The sequence below is a fragment of the Tigriopus californicus genome, chromosome 3 (genome assembly GCF_007210705.1).
Source record: "Tigriopus californicus strain San Diego chromosome 3, Tcal_SD_v2.1, whole genome shotgun sequence".
In the NCBI taxonomy this organism is placed as follows: domain Eukaryota; kingdom Metazoa; phylum Arthropoda; class Copepoda; order Harpacticoida; family Harpacticidae; genus Tigriopus; species Tigriopus californicus.
This window is the reverse complement of record NC_081442.1, coordinates 1404754-1427924: the sequence shown is the minus strand read 5'-3', so window position 1 is coordinate 1427924 and position 23171 is coordinate 1404754. Positions and strand designations below refer to the sequence as shown.

Here is a 23171-nt window from a genome sequence, read left to right as displayed (position 1 = left end):
TAAAACTTATTCCTTGTTTTGACAAACCGATCCATCAGCCTTGAAACAATTCTTCAGATGAGGATAGTTCGCGCTCACCATTTTCTGGGGTTGTTGCTTTATCTTTGCCCCAACCAGAATTTCTTATCCTTCGCTAAATATTCCCCACCTTTCACCAGAACGCCCTATCGAATTAGAAACATTATTACCTTAATGTATAACATGGATCATCTGGTTGTGACAAATGTGAGCAGAAACTTCAAGGAGATTTAGTTCATCTGTGACCAGTTTGTGTGCTTAACCATAAAATGGCTGCAGATGAGTTTGCTAAAAAATTAGCATTAATGGCTTTGTTCCAGCGGTCCTTGAAGTAATCAAAGGCTGTGGGAGGAATGGCCTAGCCATTAAACTCTGGCAATAGTGGTCCAAATTTGTCTAATTGGTCGAAATAACTTGCAGTGGAAGTGAAATGGTCTCATTCTGACTCACCAGAGGAAGATGAATGAGCTCGCCTGCTTAAACCTAGTTCATGTACGTATCTTTCCGCATAAGTAGAATTGAGTAAGGCCTAATTTGACAATTCTTCGGATGAATAGCTTCCTACCACTTAAAATCTACCATAAAGAACCTTACCAACGAATTAACCTTTGCATTTATTTAGACCTGCCTGGTCTTTCAGATGCGAAATCTACCAAGAATCTTTCTTGTCTTTCCATAATATAAAACGATTTCGCCTTAATTATTGCCAAAGTGGAATATCGGAACCGCGGAACTCGAATTCCGCGCATTGCCGTTCAGGAATTAACAATTTGACCTTTCCGAAGCCAAATTCAATATTCCTCCCAAATATTCCCGTCACTGAATTTCATAATTTTCTCGCTTTAAGACTTGCTCGATTTGCTCTTCAATCAACCTCGTAGCCTATGAAATCAGCTCTAGTTTGCTTGAACTTGGAACAGATAGCTTCTACACCTTACAACTCTTTTTTGGCACAGAATGACTAACCTGGATGATGACAAGTATATAATGCAGTGCCCCAAAATAGACATTCTTTCAAACCTGGTTCCTGTCAATACACCACGCAAGAGGCTTGCGTCAAATAATAATAGTAAGCCCAACACAAGATATCAATCTTTATCTTCTTTTCAGAGTACCTGTCAGTTATTTGGCCGAAAACCTAATGATATTGCGTGCCAAATACCATTAAACCCTCTTTCCACACCTTCCCCCCTGTGGTTTTCAATGTTTTTTTCCGCAAAAAATTAGCACTCTCTCAAGGGTAAAGGTTGGAAGGGATTTTTTTTCTTCTTCTTTTCAAATAGGGAACACAGTGAAATCTTCAGAAAGAACCAAACATATCGGACTCATGGAATAGGTCCAAGTACTGACTAGACTATTTCATAGTATCCTTGATCCATTGGTTGTAGAACACGGTCTCGGTCATGGCCATGACCCCGTCACATCCTTTCATGCCGTATGAGACCACGCCAACTTGAATATGTCGGGATCCATCAAAACGTCCCACGTAGGAACCAGAGTCCCCGTTGCAAGTGGATCCGTTAATGGCTTTGGTGCAGAGGATGGTGTGTGGCAAAGGGACTTTGCGGAACCTCTGACAGTCTCCGTCAGGCACACTTTCAATGGCAGCCTGAAATATGAGCAGACATCATGGAAGTACGAAACGACAATACCAACTCACTCAGTTCCTTTGGTCCCAAAGGGAACAAGGAAAATATGTCATATTGGACCGCCTCAAAGACTTTTTAAATGATTAGGTAATTAATTACCCAGTTTGTAGACTGGCCATGCATAGACTTTTTGCTGGACGCTCGGTCAACTGTCGGTTGAAAAACATCAAGGGTTCTTTTATTTTAAATCGTGGAATCTAAGGGTGCAACTACATGGTTGCAGATGTGTACGTTCTTGAAAAAAAAAACCTAAACCCCTATTTTAGGATTGTACAGGGCAAGTTACAACATATCGAAGCTATGCTTTTGTCAATAAGTTTCATGACTTTGATGAAATGATAAATAGAAAACTGAAATGGAAATTAGTAAACAACAAAAGAATGAGAGTTAGGTGTGATGAAAATGAACAGCTCTTTGATAAATTATTAGTCATATTTCAAAAGCTAGCCATGAATTAACACCTGAATCAGTTTTCTTAGTCATCGTGTAAAAGCACTTAATCGCTTCCAAAGAAGCATTTTATTTTACTATTTGGCAACTAAGCACGATGATTGATTAAAGAAAACGAGGGGTCGGATATTTCTTATTGACTTTGAATAGCGAATTGATTAATTAGTTTTTTTATTGATCAGAAACTATGACTATCGGTTCAACATATTTTTGGATTCTGCGAACAAGCTTTCAATACTTAATATAGCATTTTCAGAGAATTAACGATGACCACTCAAATTCATGCCGCTCCTTCATTGCTTTCACCCAAAAACAATTCAAGCGACTCCTTAGAGATTAAATACATCACAAATTGCTATTGCTTGAGTTTTTTGTCGTATTGTTGGGCTCGGCAATCCAATAAAGCTTATGATTGACCTTGTTAAACTAGATTGGACATTGAGCAATGCAACAAATAATGCAGCAAGTGTTCACAGTGGAGATAATGGGAGATTGTAAAAACAAATGTACCAAGTTTTTTGCGCTTTTGCTGACTGCACATCTACCTAGTGCAATGCTTGAAAAGCAGGAAAATCCCTTTCTGTATTGGCCTATCGTGCTAGCCTCACAAATTTAGGGACCGAACATTAAGTCAAAGAGTTGAATGAAAATCACTTTATGGGATGTTAGCAAGGGGTCGACATTCGATGTAAAGAAACCCTGACAATGTTGGGAAAAGTCTGCTCAAGCATGCTTTTTATAAGTCTCGTTGAGAAATGTCAGGGAAAGAATTCGAACTTGGAAAAAAAACATTTTTTCTTGTTTGTTTTATCGCGGGCTTTGCTAACCGCTACAAGGAATGTAATTCTCAATGCTATTAAGATAAAAGGTTATAATTCGTCCATTTTTTATTACGACTCTTGGTCATGTCAGATTGTAAAATGTATAAAAGCGTATGTATAAATATCATATCCAAAAATTGATTCAAGGATAAAAGAATGAAGTGATCAAGAATGATAAAATAGTCGACTAGAAATCACAAAGAATATGACTGGAACTGGTTCAGTGCACATGAAAAAAAGTGGAGAGGGGAAGTGTAGATAGTACATAAACAGGTGGGTAGATGTAAATGATGAAAATCTTGTTATCTACTGAGGTTACCTTTTAATCTTTAGGCGGTGATATTTGGTCTACCAACGAATTTGAGTTAGCAGACCGAGCTAGTCGGACTTGAATATGAAGTTTATCTGAAATTCTAGTTAAAAATTTGTTCAAGTCTGACTCGAAACATGCTAACGGATGAAAAACACTGACTCATTCCTTACGAATATTTTAGTCGAGATAGTTGACACTTGTTATTACATTATAAATTTCAAAATGTACATTTTTTCCCAATTTCAGCAAAAAACGATTCACAGTTCTTATTGTAGTCCCATTTTGGTTATATCCCACCCCGTATATTGCACCAAATGTGGAAGTGGCATTCCCACCGTAACCTGTGACTGATCCATTAATCAACAAAGAAGAACTTCGGACCCTGTACACTGATGGCAAAGTTCACCCTCATAATTATAGAACCGGAAGTAATTACCCTAATCTAGGAACGGAACATGAACTGGATCGAAACAAGTATTCTCAAAACAATTTTCATTTACTCCTTGGAAGTCGAAATGTTGTCTTGAGCCAAAAGTCTATTTCTTGGGTGTATTTGAAGGCGTCCAAGGAAGATCTTCATCTCCAACGTTCAAGGAAAGAAAGTTTTCATTCTTTGATGAAAGGCAATACTTATGCGGGGTTCCAAAGTTTACTACCATGGGGATTACCTTGCACTAGCGGTGAAGAAAGTTACCAAGTTTGGTCATCTGTTCTAGATTTCAAGCAATCCTTGGCCATATTTAACATGTAAATCAGCAACAGTGAAATTCGCTGTTAGGTGAATATTAATGAATGAACAAGCCAAGACTTCATGAAATGTATGCACTGTATATATGACATTAAGTATTTAACCAATAAAACTCAAGCCTGAAACGACCCATTTGTTTGTAATTATGCTGCTATTATTGTACCCCTATTTAAAAAATATGTCTTGCTAACAGTGTTGTTAATGCTATTTTTTCATGAACGAGAACAACCTGGCCTTTTTTACTCACATTTGCACGTTTACAAATCTTAACAACTGACTATGAGCAAGAGTCGCAATGAAAATTCCCAATAAGGTTGATGATGTCCAAATAATCCGTTTGTGACAAATATGTATTGCTAACAATGTTGTTTATGCCATTTTTTCATGAACGAGAACAACCACGCCTTTTTTACTCACATTTGCACGTTTACAAATCTTTAACAACTGACTATGAGCAAGAGTTCAAGAGTTGCAATGGAAATTCCCAGTAAGGTTGCTGATGTCCAAATAATCCGTTTGTGACAAAATCATCTTTAACATTCATTGTTGTTTGTTGCAAAAAGTTATGTCAACCGAGAAAATATCCACTCTTTTAGAAACGCGTTCCAAAGAATTGCAACATATTTTCAAGATTTGAATCGGATCTCATGCACTGAAATTATCATCCTTTATGAAAAACGTTTTTCCTGCATAAAACTTTAACCCTCGTCAATGTTAAAAAAAATCAATGGCCATTACTGCAAACTTCACTTCATTGCCTTCTGTTCACAAATGGCTGGTGAATCTGAAAATGGTTTGTAAAATTATATATTCTTAAGCCATGACATGAGAAAGAGTCGAAACAAATGAAATAAGCTTAACCTTGTTCTTTCATGATTTGGAAGGTCTACATCATTAAGGGCCAATTCGCCAATTTGACCAAAAGCTAGAGAAAGAAATTAGATGCCTGCTTTGTCAAAAGCTGTTGCATTAGATGACAGAATGACATCTAGGTATAGATGTCATGACAACTAGGGGAACTAGTTTTTTTCTCTCAGCCAATGAAATCAGTAACCTTGTTAGGATAAAACTAAATAGCATATTGTGCCTCAAAGTTAGAAGAATAAAAAAAAAACAAATTTCAATGATTTTGACAAGAAATCAGGACGCTAATGAAAATGAATGGTCTTTAATGAGTGCTAGACGTGAAAGCTGACGTGTTAATGTGTACAAAAGTAACGGATGTTAGCTAGTCTGTTAATTTCAAATAAAAGACTGAAAATCTCTTCATGAGGGAAGTATTTTTGTTCAATGCTTTTACGGCCAACATCTGACATTGACAAGTCAACATATTGTCAAATGGCAAATGAACATGAAGTGCAGTTCAGGGTACACAAAAGTCAATTCAGCCAACCAAGCCACATGAGGCATTGTTTTGCCGTGAGATTGCAAAAATGCCAACAATGCACACAACAGTTATTGCCAAGGAGACCGCCTGCAAGTCAAATACCACCAAGACAAAGGCCATGTTATTCCATGAGGTTTGCAATTCCCTACTTCACTTTTTCCGCGTGTATTGAACCAATTCTAGTCATCTTCCTTGTGATATCACATTCTAGTTAAATATTTTATAAGTCTGACCATTTTGGTCTTTTTTGTATTTCTGTATATGATAATGCATGCATCTTTACATATCTTACTCAATGACATGATCAATAATTGCAATAAAGAATAGTCAATCCCCATTGCACAAATAATGCAGCCTTGTTGGAACCAAAATAAAATCAAGAGTGAAACTTTTGTGCCTACAACTGTAATAAAAAAATGAATTTTAATATGCAAAATTTGGACGTGATCCTCTTCTTGTATAAATCATTCAAAGTCAGATTTTAAGAGAGTAAAGATGGTTTAAGCCAGCTAAGCTCATCTGACAGGGAATGACTTCTCTTTGTCAAGAGCTTCTCTAATCTCAAGGCTAGACAGAAAAAAGATAACTTTTCCTAGGTACAGTTCTAGATACAGAAACGCCACTCTTGAGTTGTTTTGTTGGTTCCACCATGTAAAATTCTTCAGCTGTTTCTTCCAAACTCCAAAACAAAAAAGTGACGCCCATTGAGGAACTAGTTATTCTTACCTCTTTAAGGTGTTCACTGGATTCAACACCTTCGTCAACCTTTCCCCACCCAACGGCCATCAAGGTTGTTCCATCGACAGGAACGGGCCGGGATCCTAAACAGGCTGGACGAACACTTCCATTGTACTTAACATCCTTGGCCAGACGAATAAGTCCAATATCATTGGCCACAGCTTGGCCCACCAAACCCGTGTAGTCTGGATGAGGCACAACAGTATCCGCCAACCGATATTGGTCGCAATCAATGTCGTCTTGGCCAATGTTTGCGCATCCCAGCAATGCCACAATCTTGGTGGGATCAATGTCGTCGCTAATACAATGAGCGGCCGTCAAGACCCAACGTTGATTTAACAAGGTTCCACCGCAGAAATGCTGTTCTGCAATTTGAAATGGAGAACCACGTGCATTGAAGATTCGAGTTAGCCAGGGGTGGATAGGGAGACCTCAGGTTCTGCATTTAGTTTGACATTGGTAAACACGTGTCTGGTTGAAATCGATATTGCGTTGAGTGAGTGTTTGAGCTTCAAGTGTCATCGAACACGATCTGCAGAAAACAGCGCTTAGCAAAATTGGATGTTTTGAAGGTTTGCACCATAATTTGTATATACCTCTCTTTTATAATTGCTACCTTAAGTCTTAACAGAGGGTTATTTCGTTACCTGGTTGTTTGTGCGAATTACTTATACGTCGCTAGTAGTTTTTGTTGATCAGTTTTGATCTACGCAAACGAGCAAAAAGATCTGACGGATGGTAAAGAGAATGAGTTAATGAAACAACTGAGTCATGAAAGGTGGCCAAAACTTCAGCACTTGGAGCAAAGTTGCGAATTGGGAACATGCAAATGCAAAACGTAAGGTGAACGTGAGCCACCAAAACAAAAGCTTTACTCAATTTTTTGTTGAGTTTGTGCCTTTTTTGAGGCAGCTTTGTGGTGCTTACTTTTGGTCTTAAATGGGAGGAATTGTAGGTCCAGGCTTTCCCAAATGACAATGATTTGATTCATGAAAACCCACAAGAGAAGATGAGCTTTCTTTTGTGGCGAACATTTCCATAAAGCCAATACGAACCAGAATCTTTCATCCTTTCTGTCCTCTTTCGACCTTTCTTTTGGGATGAGTGGCAAAAAAGTCGAAGGCGGGCAAAACACCCAACTCTCTAGAAGCAATCTGAATTCTGCGGAACTTTTTATTAGCTTTAAAGAGGAGGGATTATTTCTGGTGTCGCTCAAATGGTAATGACCAAATGCAAAAAAGCACGAGTGTATTCCCACAATTAAACATTTCTAACAAAACGCACACACAAAAACTAGCTTGTCTTTTTTGTTAAGAGAAAGATTGTCTACGTCTGTATGATGAAGCTTCAGTTCGAATTATTCAGTTATCATTTCCGTTGCCGTATACTTCAAAAGTGCACAGTTTTTGTGCTCCTCGTTAATTTTCCACCTCTTACAGTTCCATTAAAGACTAAAACCACTCTTCGAAGACAAGAAAAAGCCTCTCAAAACTGGAAACTCCGGGCGGAAAGTAGATTTGTCCTGAAATAGCAATCTTTCGTTGCTCCATCCAGTTTGACATCAGGAATTCAATCAAAAGCAAATGAACTCTCGCGTTTCGCAATCTCGTCACCTTTTCATCTCGAGACTCGATTGTTCATCGCGAGTCGATCGAATTGAAAATTTACATTTATATGGAATAACGCGTATGCCTTACGAATGACCAATCCCACTGCCCACGGATACTTGTCATAACTGGCTCGAGATCCTCCCACAATTCGATTTGATGATCTCAACCCGCATACTGGATCATTGGGTGGCACCCAATGAGGATCTACGTCCTTGGGAGGCAATTTGAGTTGGCCTTCCAGCTGACTTTGGCCTCGAACCAAGCATTTGAAGCCCTTGGTCATCGCATCAGGGTTCGAATCCGTCCCCGAAAGGAACGTGATGCTCAACGAGTTTTTGCCATTGCCATCGAATTTGAAAACCGAAGCTGCGTTGTGGAATTCTTTACCCACAGGTTGGGTGCAGAACTTCTTTTTAGGCTTCTCGTTGACACGGAATCGCATCTCATTTCCCAAATCGCAGGGAAGGTGAAGGGTTTGACAGTTGAAAACCACCAGGGTGGATGAAGGCAAAACGAAATCCCATGAGCATCTGGAACGAAATGGAAATGACAATACGTTCTTTGAGAGGAAATCGCACACTTCTAGTAGGATATACTTTAAAGTACTCTACGTTTATGTCCGCTTTCACTCAAAAGGGGAGAGGAAGCGAACTCACGGGATGTGGATCGATACTGATAAAAAGAGTCTTTCATTCATTGAGCCAATGGTACAAAACAACTTTGTAGACCATTGTGCAGCTCGGTTTGGATATTTTGTTCAAAAACATGAGTCAAGAACGGTAACAGGAATGGTACTCTGCCTTTTCAGCAACGCAATTTATGTTTTGACTTGCTTGTTCCACACTACATAACCCAAAAAAAGATACCCTTGTGTTGAATTAAGGCTGTCAGCAATCTAACCAATCATGGTTACTCGTTGCATCACATGCATTCATCACTATCATCATTACCGACGTCAGAAATGGCGGTGGGAGCCTGTTTATGCCAGAGGTCACTTGAACGCTAAAAATGTGTTGGATAAGATTTGAAATCAAGGAGATAAATCATAGTTCATTGATTTGTTTCGTCTGACCCACCCACTCTACTACAATAATAAAAGTTTCCAGCATCTAACTCTACCAACTTGAATCAATGGTGTTTGTGCTCTCCTTGTTTGCTTTCTCTTTTGCATTGAACCAATTTTAGTCATCTCTTAATTGTGATATCACATACTAGTCAACCTATTTTGTCACTCGAATCAATTTAAGCAATTTATCCTGTTTTAATATTTACCCACTCATGTTTCGAAGTGAGCATTCTTTTATATACCTCACACATTCACATGTTCAAGAGTCGCAATAAAGATTGATTGAATGAAAATAACAACTCTTGAAAGAGAAAAAGTAAGTATGGTTTGCTTGCACCATGATGATTAATCATATGGTTACAATGTTTGGTCTCAGTTCTGTATGTGTTTTTCATGTCAAATTATTAGAGAAGTTCATTAACATAGTAAATGTAGTAAATGAATACATCTTGCATTCCTTCAAATTGAATAAACCGGGCGTGGATAACTTATCTGGACGGATCCTTTTAAGAAAGTCTGATCCAGAAACCTTGAATTTGATTCAACAGGGTAATGTGGCAAAAGTTATTAACGAAATGTTATTGGTTTCAACAATATGGCTTATATTTAAGTTGGTTTCGTTTGCCCCTTAGAAGTGATCATAAAGTATGAATTTCCTCACAGAAGTGTCGCTTTCATTAGAGCCTCAGGTACATTCCATTAATCAAATATATATTGCCTAATCATGTTGGTCATGAAATGATTTGGCCAAAATAAAGTGAACTTGTACCCATAAGCAGGTCTCATGTTTTTTTTTAACTCTAACCTTTACATTAAATTACTTGGGGTCGATCAAAGGATCGAAGCATTCACACAATCTCCTACGTTTTGTATCCAATAAAGCTGTAAAGACGATTTTTTTGGTGTCTTTTGTTGAACAAACAAACGTAATCAGAAAAACGGGCGCTACAGATTTTCGAATCTGTCTCATCAAATACTAAATAATAATTATTAATCATGTTAGTGCCGCTTTCCCCAGGCAAACAGTGAGCAAAAAAATGAAGGATCATAAATTGGAAGTATCTGAAATGATCTCTCCGTTTTGGTTATTACCCCACAACGTAAATGCCTTACAAACTTTTTCTCTCTCATTCCTTAAACTTAACTAAGGCAAAGAAAAACAATGTTTCCTTTAAAGAATGACAGAAGTCGCCAAAAAGTTAGAACTGTTCCACTTGAACCCGTCAGCTTTACAACTTCTGGGTAAGCTAGCTGATATTGGCAAATAGTATTAAAGGAGGCCATATCGTTAGGAACCAAAAATTGCCTTTAAGCCGGAAACACCATGTTTCCCTTATTTTTAACAAGCTCACACTTACTTTTGATGTTTGTAAGGAAAATATTTTACAATAAAAGAGAATATCCATGCGATTTTTTGCCTTACCAGGAAACGTATTCATTCTGCCTCCCAAATACCACGCATCTTAATGGATATATACATACATGAGCTACTGTAACATGAACGGAGATGCCAAGGTCTACGTAGAATTAACAGTATGAAAGTGAGCAAACGCATTGCATTTTCCTCCAAGAGAGACTGGCACCATGCCAGTGAAATTACGTATTTCAAGTTTTAGCTCAATCGAACCACTGGGTCAGAAGTTAAGCCCTCTCAAAGCACAGTACATAAAAGGACGCAAAATGAATGATTTCACCCTCTGCTGGAGGACAATTACCACAAAAGGACTATTCCATTCATTCTGTGAAGTCTTGTCGTGTAGTAAGCTTGGAGAGGGCATAACTTTTGATCTAATTGCTCGATCGAGGCGAATATTGAAATATGTACTAGTTTTAGCTATGTGGGACCAGTCCCATATGAAGAAGAACGCAATGCATCCAAGCAATCCTGTCCATATTCCAGTGGTTTAGGGTAGTTACACTGTAAAGGCATTACGCATACGTGTCACCCCGGTGAATCATCCATATTAACCTACCTAGCGAAACGTTTCATTTTAAGCTAGTTCAAACGGTCTTTCGGACCAGGTTTTCTCGTTGCTTTTGCATTTTTTTGTACAGACTCAAAGTCTTGTGAAGACTCAAAGTCCCCTCACACCTCGACATGTAAGCTTCCAATGTCCAAGTTTCGTTTTCCGGGGTGAGAGAGACCAGACTTCCTGTTGAGCACAGCCCATTGAGATTTGTGAGCCCGATTGATCTTACTTGGTGCCTGGTTCCACGTGGCCTGGAAATGATGGGCTTTGTATGATGACCTCTTGGTTGGCCCCAAGTTCGGTGGTGGAACCACATTCCAAAGGAGTCTCGGGCAGTGCTTCGTTGGACAGGACTTGAAGTGGACCGTTTATGAACGGACTCATCTTGACAAAAGGTCCTTCAGGCGCCGAGGAAAAGGCCAGTGGATCAAAAGGGGTTTGCTCCCATTCTTTCGATTGAATCTCAAACGCAGAAAGGCAGTACAAATGAACCAGAACTACCCAGACCTGTTATAAACATAGAAAGTTTAGATAGGAATGAAGGCTGGGAGGTCAATGGGAAAGTCGCTTATCTTACCCAAACCAAATGAAATCCGTGGAAAAATGGAAACATTTTGGAACGATCCCACCTCGGAGATTCCCGGAATGGAAATGAAGAAAACTGATTGCCAATGATTTCTAGCGAGCACTAATCAGGCATCGATTTGAACGTGGCTCTTGCCAGCATCTTTTTCTACCTTGTTTGACATGATTACGAGTTATTCATTCAAAACAACATCAGCTTCATTCGCTTGACATTCTGATTCCTGTGTTTGCAGTTTATTCAGGGTTGTAAACGATATCCCGCATAGAAAAGCCCACACAAATGAGATGATGGCGACATTCTGTTTTGTTTATACAATGCATTTCTGATTGGTCACGCTGAATTCCATGCAATTTGATAAATCCGATTCGCATTCACAATGTGAGAGCAGCCTTTTTACACGTTTTCACAATGTTGGTGCCAAGTACAGTTCAAATTTACAGCCTACGAAGGGCTGACTTAATCGAATGCGAAGGTTGTTGTTGAGCTCGCCCTTGGTGTTGGTGTAAGAACAGTTGATATGTTTTGACTTTACCCGTGGTATTTGGCCAATTATGATGACTTCGTATTAATTAAATAAGCAATCAGGGGTAAGCCTTGGTCACATGAACCTAAATGAAAAAGGTTACACCGTCGCTACAAATTTTTTTTGTTGCTTTTGCCAACGATCTTTTTGCATTCAATTTGCATCTATGTAAGTCCGTGTAAAGACTTGTTTGAACCAACTGCTAAGCGAATGAAAAGATTGAGGTCTTGATTGATTCAGTGAAGACCTTCGTGAAAAAGGACAATTGGGTCAGTGGGTTGGAGGTCTCTAGGGAATTTCAGGTCTCTGATGGAACCGTTAGACGAGGATCTTGGTATGGTAAAATAAAGCTATATAAAGGATAGGCTTCGATTTTCAAAGCAGTTTTTTGAGGAGCTAGAAAAGGTCAGATCTAATAAGAAGTGTATAATGAGGATTTTTGAGAATGTATTTCTGCATTTCATTGCTAGAATAGACCTTCATTCTAAAGCATTCTGGGCATACGCACCCCAACTGGCAATGGATCTCAAAGGCTTAAAGTAAGCTGTTTACTTTCGGTCCTATAACCACACCTTACCTCCAGGGACTTGATTGGTTTTCAAAGAATTCACCGAAATTGACCACAAAAGATAGTAAAACAATATGCTCGACAGGGACTTTCCTATTTGATTTGAATGGAGGCTCTCATGGACAAACTCAATCCTGAAATATGGATTGAAGTCTTACAATTGGTCCGAGTAATAAAGGACCTTTGAGTGGATCCTGATGGTAAATTGAGGAAAACGGATCCGAAACTGGAAATATTTTCGCTGCACGTGCACTTTGATCCAATCAGACTTTTAGGGCTCTTTGTCTCGGATCGGCGATGCTCAATGGAGTGACCTTACTCGTTTAATGCATTGTGAAGGTTTCCCATTGCTAAAAACTGAAGCCCCTGTATTTGGGAACACGATTTGTTCGTAGGTCTTAAAATCTTACAAATTCAAAATCATCCATTCTTTTCCGTCTATGAAGATTGTTACAGAACACCAGACCTTTAACGAAGTGCTTGCATTTCTTGAAGGATCGATCACCTCGCAATCTTACAAAAAAGTGGCCAACTCTAATCTCTGTGTAGGGGCCCCTTTTACCTTCATCCATACTATTCATAGCGACGAAAGCAACTCAGGGAACTATGGGACTCCAAAACCCCATTAGATCATAGTGATCTAAGTATCAATCTGGAATCTATTTCAAGATGATTGTTGCTCGATTTTTGCCAAATTTTTGCCCTTGTCACGATGCCTCCTATTGGTAAACTATCAAGAATACGATTTAGAACCACCATTTGATCTAGCGGATGGAATTCGAAAAACTTGAAAATGGTCCAATTCATTCCAAAAGTTCTTAAACACAATTTGGGCCTTGACGAGATCCAGCAATTTTTCTTGTTTTTGTTGATAACTTAAATATAAAGGTATGATTGATAACTGAGCAGCAATTGCTTTAATATCGCCGTTTCCCATACAGCCATTTAGCGGTTTATTTACCGATCAAAAACATCCCATGGCTCATCTACTTCAACAAGTTCTTTGGTTTTGACAATACTTTTTCAGGTCTGAAAATTACTTTACTATGCAGACTCATGGTTGTTGAACAATCGATCTAATAACCAAATTCATCCAACGAACAACTCAACCCAACCGAAATGTCGCTTTGGCGAACAATTAGACTGAATGGAAATTGGAACCTAGGTAAAGCTCATCTATGCTGAATGGAAGGCCTATAAATGGCTGGGAGTTAACGGTGGTCTTAAATTCTGATGGTAATTGCGGGTCAGATCGGAATGCTTGATTTTCCTGTTGGACAAATCATCAAATTCATCAGCTGGTCACGCTCTAAAAAAAAGGGAAACTCTCAACCTGATGAATAAATGTGACACACTCATATTGTCTGCTCTAAGGTCATCTTATTCACTATATTAAGGGCTTGGAGGTTGGCACGATCATTTGTTCTTCCTTTGATCGATCTTACAACCAGTTTGCAACCCTCAGAATTTCAAGAAAATCCGTTTTTGGGCCCCAGAAAAGAGCGGGTATTTGGGATCCTAGCCTCAGCAAAGGAGTCGTCCAATTCTGTCTGGCATGAGAAAGAATTCCGTCAATCTGCTGCCAATTACGTGGATAGGATGACAAGTACGTAGAATTGTTACATGGATGCTGTAAATGGCGGAGGACCAAAGCAGAATGTTTTTATTAACACAAGACGGTGCCCTGGTCTACAAAACTAACAAGACGGGGGGGGCCTATTCTAAGGCCGTGAATAACCCATTTTTGCTCAAGGATCAAAAGACAAACATTGCTCTTTATTTACCAGTGTTGCATTAATCAATTTGGCCGCGAAATACAGCCAAAGTCGACAAAACTAAATTCTGCTTTGAATTTGCCTTGATAGTGGTAGGGCTGATTTATAGCCGAAATTAACTAATGTCACAAGAGTTCGTAAACGAAATTTCGACCAAATCGGTTAATCATTGACAGAGATATGACCATTTCAAACTTTTTGGTCTCAAAGTCCAGTTCTTTATGACGCACCCGGTAGTTTAAGCCTCGACCCAAGAGAACCAAGCCTTGGGCATGAATGCCAACAAATCAATGTACTACCCTGTGGTATTAAGCAATAGGGTCATGCCTATGATGTCCTTGGTGTTAGTTAAATATATGAGGTAGAACAATATAAAGACCTAGGAGTCTGCTCAGGTGGAAAATTGTCCTTTTCGACCTATTTAGCCACTTCAGAGGTGGGTTCACCACTTACGTTCGACGTATTCTTGAATATGCTTCTAACTACGTGGCCTCCGGCCCCGAAGTACTGATGAGAACTACTGGAGTTGGTCCAGAGGAGAACAGTGAAGCTGTTGATGGAGGCCATAGGTCTCAAATATCTGGAGTGGTTGAACTTGTGGGGTCTCTCTTCCTCGGACTCTTCTAAAATCTACAAAATATTCAGCGGTAATATCTCGGTCAGGAATCTCTATTCCAAAGAAGAAAGGATATGTATGGTCAGCGACGCATCGGAAAGGATCTCCAGGTGTGTTCTGGAGCGAAAGGATCCGCAAACCTTTCTCGCGAAGTCTTCTTCTTGAGCAAATTTCTTATTCGTGTAGACGTTGGATCTGTTTGTGCACGCTGTGTTTTTGAGTGTCATTGACAGAAAATAGTAAGATAAAATAGACATGGTCTCAAAGCAAATAAAGTTTGATACTCTTTAGATCATTCTGCGAGACAAAGAATGTGAAATACGGTGACAGATCCCGTCTATTAAGGGAGTAAGCAAATTCACAGAGTTTGGGATCACTTGCCTCTCTCAGCTCTTATATTAACAATCTTCTTACTTATTTCCAAGGTCAAAGGCCTTTGGAATCTCAACAATGGCAACATATGTGCCGAGTTCCTTTTATTGTCTGACAATGAATTTTCACTTTCACAGACATCTCGAACGGATCTACGTATTAGATGAACCTCTGTTAATTTTTAGACGAAACGTGACCTTGATCGTTTCTTGCCAACAATAGCCGACCAATCACACGTTCAGGGATCAAATTCCAATTCAATTTTAAACCCTAGGGATCCGTTCCTAAACCAAAACTTTTATCAAACTTCTCTTGACTTGGTGGGAAGTCGTTTCCGAGGATCGGTTATAAATCCGAATTCTGTTCTTTTGATGTAAATCTTGACCCTCGACTTGATTGCACGACCAAAACTGAGAGATAACGGAAAGAGAGGGGATCAAAGTAGATCTCCCCAATCAACTCACTATCTACTACTTGATATATACAACATGCATTTTATTTGATCAACCATAGAGTACTTCATGATCTGGAGTGGAAAGCTCTATCATTTCCATACCATGAGAGACGGGGAAGGCGTGATGATAATGTCAAATCAATTCCTATAATTTAGCTAAATTCAACTAAAATTGATCTTTATACCACACGATTATCATTTTTTTTACAATTAGTACGAAATTTCATCACATCTTCCCAGCCTCTCGTGGTATGGATATGCTTGAGCTTTCCCAGTCCAGATCATTAATCACTCTCTGGATCACTCATGGCAATTGTCGCATCTTGACCGTACTTTACACACTCGGACAGAAAAAAACAAATCTACTTTTTCTTCTTTCTTCTTTCCTAAATCTATTTTCGTTGTAATTGTCAGGGTGGTGCCGAAGTATGCATGCATTGCCAAGGCCATAAATCTTCGATGAGATGGACGAGAACACCACAAACAACGTCAAAAAGGCTATTGATCGCGTAGCCTGTTCTCTGTTACAGAATTTGAATTTCAGAGGATGAAATTATTACCAACACACTTCTGTGTAGATGCCAGTCAGAGTCGTTTCCTTTTTTTTAGCTTAATATTTTCATTGTTTGTTGTCATTTTTGCCAACTTAATTGTTACCATTGGGGGCAGTGGTATGAATTGAATAAGTTCGATCTTGGATTATGTTTGGATTTAAAAAATATGTGTTACAAATTGGCACTTGCAGCTTTGCATAAAAAGTTTGTCAATTAATCCGTGAACCCGAGACACTCATGCTAGTATTTTAGACTGCTTTTGTATCTCTAATGTTAACCTCAATACGATTTTATCCTTCTGCTAATATTGTTGCATGTAAAATCAATGCAAGTGGCGGGTGTAACTGACATCCCAACAATTAGATGATGACCACCTGCTTTTTTTCCAACATGTTAAAGCTTTCTTTTCCAATTGCCGCTCTAGAATGTATTGGCTTCGTTAATTTTTGATGTTGACACTGAATGAGTATTCAATAACTAACTTGAAAATGCCATTGGAACTTCACCCAGATTCTTTTTATGTTCCAAAGGCCCCGCAAGGAAAGAATTCTGTTTCGTTAGCACAGGAAGTTATGTGGGCATTTGGACACAGCTTCAGTTTGACTGCAAAACATAGCAAACCATTTTAGCTTCTTACAAGGGCTTTTAGTGCTCAGTGGCTCCAGGTGCAAAAATAACACTTTGCAAGTTTTGTCATTGTTTTTCCGCACGCTTCAACCATCGGCTACATTTCGAGATTTGAACTGATGAGTAACACCATGCGTCCCAAACCACCAGGTTGAAGGTGCTCTCAAAACGCACGTTAAGCCTTTACGGTCACTACAATTGACCCTAAATCCTGGGTTGGGACAAAGCTCATGAATGCTTTTGAAAACGTATAGTATCAGATACTTTCCGTACCTTATCTGAATGCTATGTAAGTTTAACTACTTTAGTCTCTTCCATAAGTCGTACTTACAAGACTTCAAAATATTGAAATTCAATTTTTTTAGCTTTAATTTAAAAAGGCTTTAATCTAAAAAGGCATATTTGCATGATTTCCGTAATCTCAAAGCCACAATTTCGAGATTCTTGAAATGTAAATATCATACTTCCACGACTTCGAAACAACTAGCCAGGTTTTTGTGACTCTTGAATTGGATAAGTCTTAATTTCGCGACCTGAATTTTTTTTTCTTTTACAATTTTCAAAAAATTTTCATAAGATTTTGCAAATCCTGAATTTTCAGGCACACTTTCTTGATAGAAAAAAATTCAAAGTCGAATTTGTGTGAATCTTGAAATTATGAATTCATAGTTATGTGATATTTTTATGAAAAAAAGTCCTATCTTCGCGACAAATGAGATTCTGAAGTCTTGTTTATGTGACGGTGGAAATTTTTGAGTCATTTTAGTGTGACTATATTGATGTCAGATTTCTGTGTCTATTGGAATTTAAGACAAAGTTTTTGGTGATCCTCCCATTTTTAAAGCCTTATTTCAAAACTTTACCTTAAAATCATTTTCGATGAATATATATTTTGAAGATCCGTGAAAAAAACGGAATTGTTTTACCATCTTGAATAGAAAAAGAAATGTTTCCTTTTTGTTTTCTAGCAAACGAGAGTAAAGCAAACTACGGTATGTGGTGGAATCTCAATTGATGGATTTCATGGGACACATGAAACCTCTACGGTCACTAGAATTGACATTATAACGTTGAAAGGATCTCTCTCCAACTACATAACAGTTCTCTCTTGCTTTCAATGTTTATGGGAGAACATCTTTATTCGGACATTTAAGCTAACTCCCGGAACCATCAAACAAACTTGCCTGCCAGTGCCAGTGATGCGAATTTGCTACTTCAAACTTTTCTGACCTTTCCTCATATAGCAATGTGAAAGAAGGGTCAGCCTCTTAAAAACGTGTTTGAAGCCCCAAATTTGCATCACTTGCACTGGTACCAGCAAACAAAAGAACCTGCCAGAGCTTGCCTAAACGTCCCCAGATCTGGTACTCGACTGATCCGTGAACGAGCAGCATCCCTGATCTTAATTCAATGGATGCTTCAATTTCATTCATACTTGATTGGAGGGCTTACATTTATGTCTACAGGAGTGTTGATGGTCTGAAGCATTACCTGGTAGCCTTATAGGACTCCATCTTTCAGGATATTCTGATTACTTTTTTAACATTTTGCCTTGAAGGTCATCCTAATACCTTTACATCTAGCACTTAGGAGTGATTTAAGATTAGGTAAATTAACAAACTTAGGTACGATATTGCACATACTGGCAGTGTACTGAGTAATAGCCTATCTCTAATCTTTGAAAACTTTGTAGATATACGTACATTGGCTTCAATGTGAACCACTGTACAATGAAATACGATTAGCAAACCTTGGCTGAAGAAGCATTGAAATCCAATAATTCTACTCGGCTGCCTTCATCTTGCTTAGTTTTATCCCACGGCGGAATAGCTGGGCTCATATTTTTCCACTTCCACGTGTTCTTTCCAATATCAAGAATATACAATATGATCTATAGAGAGGCTTAAGATAGAAATCATTACTCTTCTAGGCCAGCCTCTTTCCTAACACCAGCTTTCCTCACAGCGATGTTGCTTCTTTCTTGGCGAGCTTCATTCATGGGTTTGAGGGGTGGATATTGGTTCAATAATTCATTCATGAAACATTCAGATCCTCACTGTCCACATGAGAAATATCATATTTGGTGGTGTCCTTACTTACACCTTTCAGCCTTCCTCAAGCCTTTAATTCGTAAGTGTTTAGGGGCGAGGATATCCCTTCCGCTTTCACTTTTATTAACATTATGTGGGTTTAGCATTGACACATCCATTTGATATTGCAAAAACTGTACAGGAAATGCAACTTTCAACCCAAGCCTAAAGTTCATGCTCAGCCGATTTATGTTTTCCTTTGAGTATGAAACAAAGCTCCAAAACCCAGAAGATACTTGAACTTGATAATGTACATACGTAGAGTACACATGTATTGCCCATTGAAGTAAACAAATCAGGAACCCCTTTGACATTGCGCAAAGTGGATAATGAGAACATTTCTTCCTTTCAGAGGTAGATTTCTATTACCAACAATTTGCGCTCTCTCGATTTATTCCTACCAAACAAACTTGGTTGCCTGACTAAAAACTCCTAAAGCCCCAAGACAAACAAAAAACTCTTGGAAGGAGGGGGGGGGATAGTTTGAACTCCTATACCCGAAAAAGGACGATTCTGACGTCAAGAGAAGAGGTCACTTGGGTTAGGCCAATATCTGAATTCTTGCGTCTTCTCGGACCCTTCGCTGTTATTCATGTTTCCCGGCCAAGCGAAAATAACGGCAGAAATTTGTTTCACCTTGAGAGAATACCGTTTGGCGACACTGCCAATCTCAATACCACAGAGAGGCAATTCCAATCTTCTTCTTCATCCTTTGCTTGGTTCCACCTCTGAAGGGAATTTACCCTTTGTTGGTTCATGTCTCTAAAGTCAACGGACGGGAAAAGCTTAGAGGTCTCTGCGGAGAGTCTCTTTGTCACCTGACAAACTGAAGACGGGTCCATCAGTGGGATTTAATGCCTTAGTCTAGCTCTGCTTCCTACACTTGTGTTTGCTCGGGAATGAAGTTGATCCTCTGGAGATGGACTCATCACCGGTTTGCTTTATTTTCTTCAGCATATGCCAGAGGAAACAAAGGCTGGAAGTTTTGAAGGTCATTCAAATGAATCTTGGCAATGGGCTCCAATGAATGATTTGGGTTTTGACTCGACCATGAATTATCCATAAAACTAATTGTCGGGGACTAGCGCATATCGCAAAAATTTCATGGGGGGAACATGTCCTTAAATTCAAGGAGTGGAAAGGTTGGTCCTCATTTTTCAAATATCGGATCGCGCTTTTGCGGCTGGATCCATTGCTTTCACAGACAACTAAAGTTTCCGTCATTTCCAGCAAGAGGAAGTGTCTTTTGTGGCAATGGCAAATGGAGGACCAATATCTGAAAAGATGGGATTACTTCATTGGTCGAAATTGCTTCCGAAAATGAAAAGACTTCATGGACTCGACTTGGACAAAATCAAAAACATCTCACGGAAAGAAAAGAGCCAAGTCAGATGAATCTATGATGGACATCTCGCCTCAATGAGGCAAGATTCGGATCTCACCTTAGCCCGATATACCAGACAAATATGTCTATTGTTCCTCTACCGCGTTGGAAATAATAATGTTGCAAAAACACAAAAAGAATAAATGCCAAGTGTTGGGGTTTCTAGTGATCTGAAGATATTTACCCTCATATTTCTACTAAATCCATCCATTTAAGGAGTGGTCCCCAAATGCTAAATGACAACAACGACTTTGCCTCTTCGTGAAACAAGAAAGTATCTAAATGCAGCACGGTTTATCAAATCTATTGGATCAAACGCTCGGTACTACAATACAAAAAGATAAAACTGTTTTCATCGAGAAATAAAATATTCCCTTAGACCCAGCTTCAGTGGGCCTGAATTAAGTATTTTCAATGAATTGTCCTTGTTTCTATCTCAGTAATGGCCTTTCAAAATTGACCCATGATGGCACAAAAACGGAAGAGAAGGTCAGTGAAAGTTTTTCCAGATTAAAAGACCATTCCTTATAAATAATCCGTTGACAGATCAAAAATGTTCGCTAAAAAACTCAGGGAACAATTTTACACACATCTAAAATCAGTGACACTGAACGTATAGTAGTGAGTATATTAGAATGCCAGTAGGTAGTAATTCATTATCGTTTGGCAATTTCATGTTTGAGGTAATTGATTGCCTAGAAATTTATTCATGAGCAACGGCAAAAACTAGGCATCCATTTAAAAAAAAAATATTGAATCGGAAAAAATTCTTTACTTAAAATGTCGATTATCTTTCATCCTTCCACCATGTTTTGCTCTAAAGTATGTGTAATATTTTTTTGCCGTTTGTCTTAAGGGACAACAATACTAGTCTTATTTTGCTTTCTTGGCACCACTTGGATTAAAGAAATCCGATTGTGACTTTGAATTTATCGAAAATATTGTTATCTCATATATTGTAATGGAGGTTTTTATAAACACATATCATGGGACATATATTTTCACATACAATACTTGGACAGACATTTCATAGGCAACTGATTTATTACTAGCTTGTTCTCCCCTTCGTAGATGCAAGCCATTCCTAGAGTAGAAGAAGGCCTAGAAATTTGTTAAAAGGAGCACATGCGATCCTGCCCATCCTTTATGTCTAATTGCCTATTCATTCTACACACAATATGCATAACAGATATTGCCTGGCCTTGTTAATAAGTCCTAAACATAATTGCCTTTGGTGATTTCCTCTTAATCTATGCTTCTGAGTACTTAGTCTTTAGTCATCATATTTGCCTCCAATTACTTTTTATGAAGTAGGCTTGACAGAAGATGCCCTTCCGTGTTGGAAAGGTTTATGGTTACTAGGATATCCTCATTTTCACGGAATGGATAGAACGGATTTCCATGCAAATCGGTCTGCATCGTGTCAGTCAGAGTCCCTTTTCATTGTGCATTCAATAAATAAGAAATCTAGATCGTTGCATTTAAAGGCAAGTCACATTTTTACTACATGTTATTCGGTTCCTAAGTAATATCGGCAAGAGCTTATGTAACTGACCGCTAGGAGACCAATGATTTAAATCTCATGGAGTCATTACTTTATCCACGAACTTCTAGAAATATGGACTGTGATAAGAGCTTCTCGCCAAATCGGCCTCCTTTTGGTCATAGCGACTCTGAGCCACTTTTCGAATTAAAGGAATAAAATAAGGAATGCAGATCGCCTCAGTGAAAGGCGGGTTATTCTTATATCATTTACTCGAAGAGTGGTTTGTTTCAAAATTATAATGTCAAAAAATTATGAAGCTGACCAAGAGCAAGCCGAAAGTTCAAATTGCATCTAGTGTTTACCACATAACTTTTAACTTACCTCCTAAGTTCCCTAAGAATAAATTTGGGCTCAAACTTGGCCAAGTTCATGTATTCAACTAGATTTTGTGGTCGTATCAAGTGCTCTTTTGGAATAATAAGAACGGTTTAGGAGAAAACAAATTTTTGCCTCCGTTCGTAGTCCAAATCTCGTGAAGTCCGTGCTTCATCTTTTTGATTACCTATCCCAGATTCCCGTACCCAGATTTTGAGCTTAACTTTAGCCAATTCAGTTCATTCGGCCAGACTATTTGATTATATCAAACCTTAACTATTTTGAATTTGGTGACTAGTTCAAACGATACGAAACTTTCCTTTCCGGTGTGAGTTCAAATTTCACAAAGCCCATGGATTGAGTTAAAACTAAATTTTGAGCTTTCAACGGTGGTTGCTTTGGCGAATTTATGCAAAACATCTAGATTTTTGTGCTCTATCACTTCCCTCTAACTTTAATGTATTTGATTTATGATTTAATGTATACATTGTCAATTTGATTGATTAGAAGGGAAATTATTCTAAAATTGGCTGGAAATAGAAAAAGGAAATGCAATTGCGTTTCAATTTGCAAGTGATAATAATGAATTACAATTCAAAACAGGGTAATTGAAGATAATTACATTTGCAACCAATTATATTGCACTTGATTCCTTTTTAAAAGTAATTGACACAGGTCTGGCAAATATTCAGTTTGTCAAGACAAGATCAAGATAACCAACAAAGACTTGTTTCAGCTAAGCGAGAATTGCTGAGAATGAATTTCAAGATTATGTTTCGTTCTTCTAGTCATCCATCATTTGCATTTATTCCTACTCATATTTCTTCTCTTCATACTCGTCACAGTCCCAAAAAAATTGCATAGTGCATCTAAAAAGATAATTTGGGTCGGAATACGAATCTTAAAAATCTTTATTGCTAGAAGCATATCTCATTGGATGTATACAGAATGTAAGGTACATGATAGTCTATACAAATAGTTTCACACATGG

The 23171-nt window shown here is 38.5% G+C and overlaps 1 protein-coding gene across 1 annotated transcript; it reads right to left on the bottom strand.

Moving 5' to 3' along the window:
- Window positions 1-1246: 1246 nt before the first annotated feature.
- LOC131878095 (plasminogen-like) lies at window positions 1247-11669 on the bottom strand. The gene is made up of 5 exons (XM_059223994.1): window positions 11348-11669; window positions 11000-11277; window positions 7822-8264; window positions 6113-6489; window positions 1247-1627 (listed from the first exon to the last, which is right to left on the bottom strand). Exons 1-5 carry the CDS (start codon window positions 11381-11383, stop codon window positions 1373-1375), a joined length of 1389 nt encoding a protein of 462 aa, XP_059079977.1. The 5' UTR covers window positions 11384-11669; the 3' UTR covers window positions 1247-1372.
- Between the last annotated feature and the right edge of the window lie 11502 nt (window positions 11670-23171).